At 37.3% G+C, this 11,448-nt stretch overlaps 1 protein-coding gene across 1 annotated transcript in view; it reads right to left on the bottom strand.

Annotated features, from left to right (window-relative positions):
• The window catches only part of MSH4 (mutS homolog 4), a 70,209-nt gene that overhangs the window by 5,776 nt on the left and 52,985 nt on the right, over positions 1–11,448 (bottom strand). Inside the window, exons 17-19 of the mRNA XM_023751810.1 lie at positions 9,716–9,844; positions 4,245–4,419; positions 2,612–2,700 (exon numbers count right to left, since the gene is read on the bottom strand). Of these exons, the coding sequence (XP_023607578.1) occupies positions 2,612–2,700; positions 4,245–4,419; positions 9,716–9,844 (393 nt within the window). The remainder of the gene's footprint in view (positions 1–2,611; positions 2,701–4,244; positions 4,420–9,715; positions 9,845–11,448) is intronic.

The following is an 11,448-nucleotide window of genomic DNA, read 5'->3' as shown; positions in this document are numbered from 1 at the left end:
ACCAGGGGGCAGCGCTCAATCCCCCTGATCGGTCTGCTCTGTGAAGTGACAGGAGGGCAGTGTCCCAACCCCCTGATCGGCTCTGCTCTGTGTGTGACAGGGGGTGGCACTCGCAACCTCTCCATCGACCCTGCCTTGAGTGTGACAGGGGGCGGTGCCCCAACCCCCCAATCGGCCCTTATCTGAGCGTGACTGAGGGTGCCATCGCAACCTCCCAATCCGCCCTGCTCTGAGCCGGACCAGGGGCTGCACCTAGGGATTGGGCCTGCCCTCTGCCACCCGGGAGCAGGCCTAAGCCAGCAGGTCGTTATCTCCCGAGGGGTCCCAGACTGCGAGAGGGCACAGGCCGGGCTGGGGGACCCCCATCCCCCCCGAGTGCACAAATTTTTGTGCACCGGGCCTCTAGTATATATATAAAAGAAAATTTATATATATATATATTTTATATATATAAAATTTTCCTCCTTCTTTAATCTATCTATCTATGTATTTGTTTACTATTGGAAAAGGAGGATAGATCGTAGATAGGCCTGATTTGGTGATTGGAAATAGTTAATCTATTAGTAGAAGAAGGAACAAGTGAGGAGAGGAAAACCAGAAGCAAAAAAACACACACAAAAAACTAACCAATAATCAAACAAACAACAACAAGACAGAAAGAAAGAAAAAGGCAAAAAAAGAAAAAGAATTTAGATAGTGAAGAAAGTGAAGAGAGAAGTGTGTATGGGTTTGGAGCAGGGGAGAGGAAATTAGATGTGTGAGTAAGATCAACTTTTAACAGGGAGTAAAAAGAAAGGGTAGAGAAAAACTAAAGCAGGAACAAGGTAAGAGAAACAAGACAAAAAAGGGGGAAAGTGATAAAGAGAGTGTTGGCATAAAGGAAAAATTGAGATAGAGTAAAATAGTGCTAAAGGGAAAATCAAAATAGAATGCATAACACTAATCCTAAAATAAAGAAAAAATAACATAAAATAAAACTTTTTGAAAAGGGTAAAATAATAGTATTAATACTAACAGTTAAAAATAAAAATATAATAAAAGTAAGGTAAAATCGAGTGAGAGAAAAAAATGTGTTTCTTAAGTAAAAGATAAAAAATAAAAATGTGAAATAGTGAAGGTGGTTCACTCCTCCACTGTTCTGCTTGGCACGTCTTTTTCTTTTCAGGTAGTCAGCACAGTATTGAAGTTCCCTGGTGTCATAAGCCACACCCTATTTTCAAGCAGGTGGATCTCTCTGCTCTCTTTGGTTCTCAGTCTTTTTTTAGTTGTGTTTATAATTTCTGCTACAGCCCCTGGGTGGCAGTGTTTCTGTCTTAATATCCTGGGCTAAAAGGCCTCTCTACTCTGGCTCTGCGCATGACTCTGTGCACCAACCTGCGCAGCCGGTACAGTACTTCAGGCTGCCTTTCTGGGTCCAATCCAGCTGTGGGTTAATATCTAGAATCCCCTTCTGCCAGCAGCCCTGTGGACCCCCTTCCACATTAGAGGGCTATACTGATCCCAACAGCCACGAATTTTGGGAGGGCAGTCTTTCTCTGAGGCTCTAGTTCCTACTGCGCGTGTTTCTCCCTCTAGCCTGGATAGTGTAAGGAGCCTCTGGGACAACTTCAAGTGTACCAACATCTGAATTATGGGGGTGCCAGAAGAGGAGAGAGAACAAGATATTGAAAACCTATTTGAAGAAATAATGACAGAAAACTTCTCCTACATGGTGAAAGAAATAGATTTATAAGTCCAGGAAGCGCAGAGAACCCCAAACAAGACGAATCCAAAGAGGACCACACTAAGACACATCATAATTAAAATGCCAAGAGCAAAAGACAAAGAGAGAATCTTAAAAGCAGCAAGAGAAAAAAAGTCAGTTACCTACAAGGGAGTACCCATACGATTGTCAGCTGATTTCTCAACAGAAACTATGCAGGCCAGAAGGGAGTGGCAAGAAATACTCAAAGCGATGAATAGCAAGAACCTACAACCAAGATTACTTTACCCAGCAAAGCTATCATTCAGAATTGAAGGTCAGATAAAGAGCTTCACAGATAAGAAAAAGCTAAAGGAGTTCATCACCAAACCAGGATTATATGAAATGCTGAAAGGTATTCTTTAAGAAGAGGAAGAAGAAGAAAAAGGTAAAGATACAAATTATGAACAACAAATACACATCTATCAACAAGTGAATCTAAAAATCAAGTGAATAAAAAATCTGATGAACAGTATAAACTGGTGAATATTATAGAATCAGGGACATAGAAAGGGAGTGGACTGACTATTCTCGGAGGGGAAAGGGGTGTGGGGGGTACGGGAAGAGACTGGACAAAAATTGTACACCTATGGATGAGGACAGTGAGGGGGGGGTATCCGGGTGGAGGGGAGCTATGGGGGGGAAAAAGAGGAACAACTGTACTAATCTGAACAATAAAGATTTAATTTAAAAAAAATAAAATAAAGGAAAAGGCTATAATGAGCAAAACCCAAAATGTTTTGAGAAGTAAAGAGGATTCTTTTAAATATTTTAATTATTATATACTTAAATCCAAGGCCATTATAAACATATACACTAGAAGTATCCTTAAATTTGAAAAGCAATTCTCATTGCTAAAAAGTTTCTTACCAAAATTTGTCTGGTAATTTGAGTTGTGATTTCTTTGGCATCCAAGACAATTGATGGTGGGAGTGATGACACCTCTGCAGCTTTTAATCCTAAAATTATAAGCAATGGGGCTTCAATATTATTCTTGCTAGTGTCATTAGGTTTCTTTTACCAGTATTAATCTTTTCTCAGATATTTAAAATTCCATTCATATACATTTCTGAACTACTAGACAATTCTCAAAATTAAGTTTTCCAAAGTTCAACTTTCCATATTATTATATTTAATTACATATGCAGGACATATTAGATAAAATCCCTGAAGATATTTCTGTGATATAGGAAAACATGTTAGCAAAGGAAAAGAAGCAATTAGAAAATTGAAAAATATTAATAACATTGACCAGCTACAAATGCAGTTGGTAACAGAAGGTCCAAGTATATATAAGTTTTACAAGGGAAGAGAATGTTTAGTCACAGAGATCACCATACAGCTGAATGTTCCTCTAGCTAGCAGATCAATGAGAGAGGAATTTCTCAGAATATAGAATGGTAGGTGATTACTCTTCATGAAAATTCAAAGTACCAACTAGTAGTCTCATGCTCTCAGACCTTAATTTAACTGTATAAACTAGAGGCCTGACACACAGAAATTCATGCAAGGGTCTCAGCCCTTGCAGCCCCGGCTGCCACCTTGGCCCTCACAGCAGCCCTGGCTACCACATCGGTCCAGCTGCCTCATGGCCCCACCCCCCACCCACTGTTCGAAGGTCATCCCGGAAAGTTGTTCTGCTGCCCAGTCTAATTAGCATATTAGTTCTTTATTATATAGGATGCCATATATGCTTTCTACTGTGTGCTAAAAATTTATTGTATTTATTTTTTAGAGGCAATAGAAGCATATAATATTTACTTAGAAGTTAGTAATTGCTAGGCACTATACTAGTTCATATTTGATAATTCATTTAATCTTCACAAGCCCACATATGTGGAAAATTATCCCATTTAATAGATAAAGTTGAGGCTTATAAAGATTAAACATCTGATACAAATTAAGCTATCCATTTGATTTCCTATTTCAAATGGTAAAAAAAAAAAAAAAGATGCTTTTTTCCCCTCTTACAAGGGTCACATTTACAGCTAAAATAATTTTTGGAATGTTGTATAGGTCAATTGAAAATTCTCTGAATCCATGAGATTTCACACATGTCAAAAATAATGTAGAGGGAAAATATGTAATCAAGTTTATGAATATCATATGCTTTGGTAATATACCCCATTTTAAGACTTTATATTTAATTATCAAGTTCCCAGACTCTGAAGAACACAGAAAAAGAACCCTGTTACTGAAAGAGTGTAATAAACACATAATTTTCAATTCATTATATAACTTGCAAATATAAACTAAAGTACATTTTCCTAAGTATAGACACTAATACTTCTGGGGCCTTCATGTGTTATATTTCTACAGTTACTGGTTAATATAAGTTTTAAAATGAACATATAAAATAGAAGCTTGACATATAAAACAGTTTTAGAGCATATAAGCACTCAAAAGATTGAGAGGGAAAGTTACTTAGATTGACAGCCAAGTAAAGGGGAGAAGAAGAACATATAGAGTTTCAGTATATAGATAAACTTTCTTTATGTATTACCATAATTTTTTTCTTCTGTGAATCCCTTAGAGAGTTTGTACGTATACAAGATTGCTTCTTTATTTCTTGAGGTATTCTTTACATGTTGAACTTCAAAATGCATGTTTTCAACATTAGGATACATGGCATCTATATGGCATAATTCCAAGAAATGTGTGGCAAACAGTGTGAATGCCTAGAATGTACAATAATGAATTTTAATCCTTTTTAATGAATAAGAAAATTCTATTTTAACAACTTTAACATAAAATTTAGCTCTGTTTTTCAAGTAGCTTAGCAGAAATGTAAGAATGAAACTAATAACTTTAAGTCTAACATGGTCAACTCATTTTTAAATGTTTCAAAAATTTATACTCAAGGAAGAACATGTTTATTATGTTTATACAGACACAATTATGTTACATTATGGGAAAGAAAACAAATCCAAAAATGAAATCCTAAAAGAAGAGTCTAAAGATATTGAAAAGGTAAAGTTTATCAGAAATAAAGCTATTAACTTCAGTAATCATTTATTAGAGAAGTAATCCATAAACAAAATCATAATATTTCCCTCAACTTTAAAAAAAAACTACTTTAAAAGTATCTTCCCTCCATATAGTTTGTGAACAATAGAATCAATGGATAGTCTTAGGTATTTGAAATTGCAAGGCTTTTAAGTGTTTTTTATTTTGTTTTGTTTTTTTAAATATATTTTATTGATTTTTTACAGAGAGGAAGGGAGAGGGATAGAGAATTAGACACATCGATGAGAAAGAAACATTGATCAGCTGCCTCCTGCACACCTCCTACTGGGGATGTGCCCGCAACTAAGGTACATGCCCCTGACCGGAATCGAACCTGGGACCCTTCAGTCCGCAGGCCGACGCTCTATCCACTGAGCCAAACAGGTTAGGGCTTAAGTGGTTTTTTTAAAATATATTTTTATTGATTTCAGAGAGGAAGGGAGAGGGAGAGATAGAAACATCAATGATGAGAGAGAATCATTGATTGGCTGCGTCCTTCATGCCCGCCCCCCCCCACCCCCGCCACACACACACACACACACACGCACACACACACACACACACACACACGTTGGAAATTGAACCCGGGCATATGCAACCCGGGCATATGCAACCCGGGCATATGCCCTGATCGGGAATCCAACTGTGACCTCCTGGTTCATAGATTAATACTCAACAACTGAGCTACATTGGCCAGGCAAAGCTTTTAAGTTTTTGAGAAAATTGTTTAGGACAATGATTCTCAAACTTTAGTAATCATCTGGGGAGCTTGTTGAAGATGCACATTCTTGGTGCTTATCCCCCTGAAATTCTCAATCAGAAGCTGTAATGTGGGGCCCCAGGAAACTGTATTTTCCCTAAGTCCTAAGTTGATTTTGATGGAGGTAATTCAAGTGACTTATGACCAGCACATGGTTTCTTACCCAGAGTTACTAAAGCAGATAGAAATTTGAATAGTTGATTATGTTTAAGACATTACCAGTGAGCAACTAAATAGGTTATTAGTGGAAAATTACAATATTAAGACATTAAAATAAAATATTTGACTGGCAAATGGATATCAACTATGGAAGGGGGTGGCAAGATGAAACAAGAGTTGGAGGGGCCAGATGTAATAACTTATACTTCACCTCAACATGGGAATATCATAACATATGCCCTACACACTGGATCCCTAGAATCAGTGATCAGAAATTTCACTGAGATAGAAGGCCCCTGTACTTTTGTCAGATTTATTTCCCCCATCTGACACACAGATGTCTTACCAATAAATCTAGAGTAGTTGCTACTTCTTGCTTACTAGATCCAATTATCATAATGTTATCAATGTAATGGACCAGTGTAATATCTTGTGGCAGGTTAAAGTGATCAAAGTCCTTGCAAACTAAATTATGACATAGAGTTAGAGAGCTGATATACTCCTCAAGTTGGAGGTATATTGCTGACATTGCCAGCTGAAAGCAATCTGTTTCTGGTGGTCTTGATTGACAGATATAGAGGAAAAAACATTGGCTAGAGTACCCAGGGTCGGCAAACTGTGGCTCGTGAGCCACGTGTGGCTCTTTGGCTCCTTGAGTGTGGCTCTTCCACAAAATACCACGTGCGAGCGTGCACGTACAGCGCAATTGAAACTTCGTGGCCCATGCGCAGAAGTCGGTATTTTGTGGAAGAGCCACACTCAAGGGGCCAAAGAGCCACATGTGGCTCTCGAGCCACAGTTTGCCAACCACTGGGCTAGACCAATTAGCTGCATACCAGGTACCAGGGGATGCATTAATTTGCTCAAGCAGTGAGATCTCATCTGATACAGCAGCTGCAATTACAGTCACCACATGGTTAAGGTCATGATAATCCACTGTCATTCTCCAAGATCCATCTGTCTTCTGCTCAGACCAAATATGTGAGTGGAATGGAGATGTGGTGGAAATCACCACCTTTGCATCTTTCACCTCTGCACCTCCTCTAACCACAGGATGGGCTGGGAACCCACTGGGCCCAGTATGAGGTAGACCTGAGCTAAAACTCCATTTATCACCTGACTCTGTTTGTATAATTCGATAGACATTTGTTCACTTGACCTAAAACTTTTATGCTCGTACAGATCAAGTAAGAATTTAATACATTTCCTATCTCTTTCACATCTAGAGACACCACCATCAACCAGCCAACGTCACAGGTCTTCCCAAGTCAAGACTTATTCTGATTGCTGCTTTGACTCTACTATCTGTTTTGGTAGCCACACCAACCTTACCTTTGGTGGTTGAGTGCTACCAATTGGCTCCTGCAACCCTGAGATCCAATTACTCCTTGTATTTAGGTTTCCCAATTCAATAACTACACTTTCCACTGCAAGGACTGGCCTATAGAGAAAAGTAATCAGAGCTCTTCAAGGATGTCGGGGCTCTCCTCACAAATTTATTTCTCCCGGTCATGGTAAAGATATGTCTTTTGGACCTGTCTAGGGTGGGTGAGTGGGTCTTAAATAATAAACCTACAATAACATTCTTATCTCCCTAAGCCTCTGAAACACTTATTCTATGGATGGAAAGTAACCACACAGGGCATCTGATCATAAATTCCTAACTGGGCAGGTCCTGGTGGATAGTCAGACCTCTGGTTTATATTGCCTTTAGTAAAAAGGTTTTAAGCCAGCAGTCAATTGTTCCTGTGCATCTAAGTTAACACACCTTTGAAATATAAGAAGTAATACCCCTGAAATATCAGAAGTATTAACCCTCAAGAAATCATATAATTTTAACTATTCTGTAATCCAACCCCACCTTGCTTTTTTCCCTACCTTGCTTTTTTCCCCACCTTCATGTAATCTTCTTTATGTTCCCTCTTAATTTAAAATGCATAAAGGAAACTTTAAAACTGCTATTCCCCAGAGCATTTGAGATCTTTCTCGCCAGCACATGTCAGTTTGGCTAAAATAAACCCTTATAAAAATTCTCTACAGGTTTAGACATTTCTTACATCAAGAGCTCTACATTAAAACAAGGCAGATTCAACATTTCCAACTCACCATGGGCGACCTTTTGGTTCATGTTTCAATCAACCAACCAAACATCTCAAGTTGCAACATTAAATGCAAAATCTCTGCCTAGCAAGTCCCTATTAATAAATTCAGTCTGATCCAACTTTATATTCTTTCTATCATTATACCATATCCTTAATATCCAGTTCCACACATGTTCTCCAGATTTCTATCTGTATAAATTAGAAAACTCAAGTAGTTCTTTGGAAGTATAGTGTCCCTCCTCATCAGCCATAAGTTGTACTTTACCCTTAGGGACCTGCTAGGATCTGTATCCTGTTATGAAGGTTGCTACAAATGGATCCTAAGGAAAATCAGCATTGTCTTACACAACAACTGCGTCAGGGGAGGCCATTACGGTTTCTCCAGGCAAAGCAGAGCTAATCCGCACAGATGGGGTGGCAAAGCTACTCCCACTTATGGTAGAGAGGCATCTTCCACTGGCAAAAAAGACTCATCAGAATCTAGAGGTTCAGCCCAGCTGGTGCTGGACAGTGGTTGAGCATCGACCCATGAATTCCCAGTCAGGCACATGCCGGAATGTGGGTTCCATCCCCAGTAGGGGCGTGCAGGAAACAGCCAATCTGTGATTCTCTCTCATCATTGATGTTTCTACTCTCTCTCTTCCTCTTTCTGAAATCAATAAAAATATATTTTTAAAAAGAATTTAGAGGCTCAATGCCCCCAGCTTCATCAGAGTCTTCCCACATGTCCCCCTTCCAACTTTCAGGATCCCATTTCTTCCTAACCAATGTTCTCACTTTAATAATAGAATTGCTACCATATGGCTAAGAGTTCAACTTGCATTGTAATTCAGCCAGTTACGGGATGAGATCTCGGTTGTATTTTCAGAATCTCAGTCCTGAGGTGTAAGACAGGAGGTAAGAGTCTCCTTAAGGGCACATATAGAAGCTTTCAGGTCATGTATATAGAGATTTATGCAGGCATTTCAATTCCTGATTGCCTCCTTTTCTTTCCCCATTTTCTCCAAAAACATTAGGAGCAACCAGCCAATCTCATTAGACTCCTTAATTTGCAAAAAATATTTGTAGGTATCATATATACAGTCACCCAGTTCCTTGCTTCTCATAAGTGATTAAGAGTATCCAGTGGTGATATTTTGCATATTTCTATTGCCAGGATTAACAGTGCTTTCTTTACTGCTGGAAATAGAGTCATGAGTATCTTAATTAATCATATTAGAAAGTCCATTCCAGAAACCCTAGAACCAATATGTTATCCAATGTTACTTTTGACCCATCACATAACTTTAAGTATAAAATAATATTTTTCTCATTCTATATAATAAATCATTATGAAATCTCATTTAAGGTATATTAAGGTATAATAAATCATTATGGACTCCCATCTTAGGGATGTTTTTTGAGGTACTTTAAAAATGGAAAAATATTTTTATTCAAGTTTTTTCATATAGGAATATAATTTGAATGATGATCTAAAAGGTACTTCACAAATTAACTTAATAATAGAGCAAAAATCAAAGCTTGTTTTATATAATTGACTTGTGGAAAAAACATTTTCTTTAAAGGAATGGACTGTCAGGTAAATAGATTTTCCATAAAGTGACCTCTAATGCCTACTTCTATTTCATGCTGTGACATCACAGTCAATGCTATTACACATGGAGACAATTACTGAAATGCATTCATGTTTTGCAAGTGACTAGTTTTAACATTATTTGTGGTTTTTTATTTGCTCCTTTCCTTGTCTACATCAAGACTATTGATTGTACCAACCATTCCGACTTCCATCAGAAATAAAAGAACAAAAATATAAATGCTATAGTACTTTTCATTATCTAAAATTGTTTAAAGAGCTATTTATAGGTGCCTGTAAAATCCAATCATGACAAGTAAAGGACACATCAAAAAAGGGTTCAAAACTAATATACTTAAAATAGAGACGAATACCTTTAAGCTCAGCAGATATTCACAAACAGCATAACAAATGCCAATACCTTCTTCTGTATTAGTACCTCTGCCAAGTTCATCAATTAATATTAGTGATTTGTCATTAACATTATGGAGAATATATGCTATCTGAAAAATATAATTTTAATATTATTCATTATAACCAGTTATAACTATCATAGAAAAAATCCAGTCTATTAGTTCATCTGAAATATATTTTTATAGAGAAATTCAACTGAGCAGAAACTAACATACTGTGCTCTAAAAATCTCATGACCAATAACTCCAATAGCATAGCTTATGTGTACACAGACACAAGCATATGTGTCAAAAAGAATAAATAGACAAAAGAATAAATAACCAGCATATAAAAAATATTGACGTTTTAGATACAGTGGAACAAGCAAAGCAATTAATTAAATGTTTAAATAAAGCATAAAGATGGTCATTTCCTTCTCCACAAATGATTAATCAATTGTCATAAAATACTCAAAACTATATCTCAAACTAATTGTAACTTCTTTATAGCTTGTAAAGATGGAAAGAAAATTTGGGGGGAAAGCATCCAATCCAAGTCCATTGATTCTGCTTAAACGATAAATTTAAATCCATGCCCAACAAAGACCAAGACTTTAACTAACAAATACGCTCCTTCGCATTGAAGATTATTAACCTCCTTCTCAAAAAACAGAATACCACCTTTGTTATGTAATAGCACAATAGTAACCTTCATGGCCGTTTTTACCTTGCTATAGTACTAGGCTTCTTGAGAGCTAGAACTATTTAAAAATATAACTTGAGCCCAGCTGGTGAGGCTCAGTAGCTGAGCATTGACCTATGAATCAGGAGGTCACAGTTTGAATCCCAGTCAGGGCACGTGCCCAGGATGTGGGCTCCACACCCAGTGTGGGGTGTGCAGGAAGCAGCTGATCAATGATTCGCTCTCATCATTGATGTTTCTATCTCTCTCTTCCTCTCTGAAATCAATAAGAATATATTTTTAAAAAGTGATGTATTCCATTAAAAAATAAATAAATAATAAAAATGTAACTTGGAGCACCTAATACATTGCTATATTACCCCATAGATATTCAATAATTATATCTGTCTACAGAAAATTAGCCAACTGTATAGTGATTAAATAATTCCTAACTATTAAAAATAGGCCAAGAGCTATACTGAATTCCTTTAGCCCAGTGGTTCTCAACCTTGGCTGCACATTAGAATCACCTGGGAATCTTTTTACAATCCTGATTTCTGGGCCTCATCTTCCGGAAATTCTGTTTCTTTGTTATGGGGTGGGGCCACAACATTAGTAACAAAGAAACAGAATTTCCGGAGGGTGAAGCCCAGAAATCAGGATTTTAAAAAGATTCACAGGTGATTCTAATGTGCAGCCAAGGTTGAGAACCACTGCTTTAGCCCTTCAAGCCTACTTGAGACTTTCTCAGATAAGAAATAGGTGATGATACATACTTTTTTACAGGAAGTGAAAATTCTATAAGAACACAGAATATAGGATGATTTTTAAACACAGTGATCTTTTATTTTAAAACTAAACCAAAGAGGAATAATAGATACTAGGCAAATTGTTCCAGAACAAGTAATTCATATCTCCCATACCAAAACATGAATGCACGCTTTTATCATTCAATAACACTAGCTTTTTCTTTAAAACTGTATTTTACCATTAAACATTAATTTCCATTTCCACATAAGACAGAAATTAGGAA

The sequence above is a fragment of the Myotis lucifugus genome, unplaced genomic scaffold, assembly GCF_000147115.1.
Source record: "Myotis lucifugus unplaced genomic scaffold, Myoluc2.0 scaffold_25, whole genome shotgun sequence".
Lineage (NCBI taxonomy): Eukaryota > Metazoa > Chordata > Mammalia > Chiroptera > Vespertilionidae > Myotis > Myotis lucifugus.
This window is presented reverse-complemented; position numbering and strand designations above follow the sequence as displayed.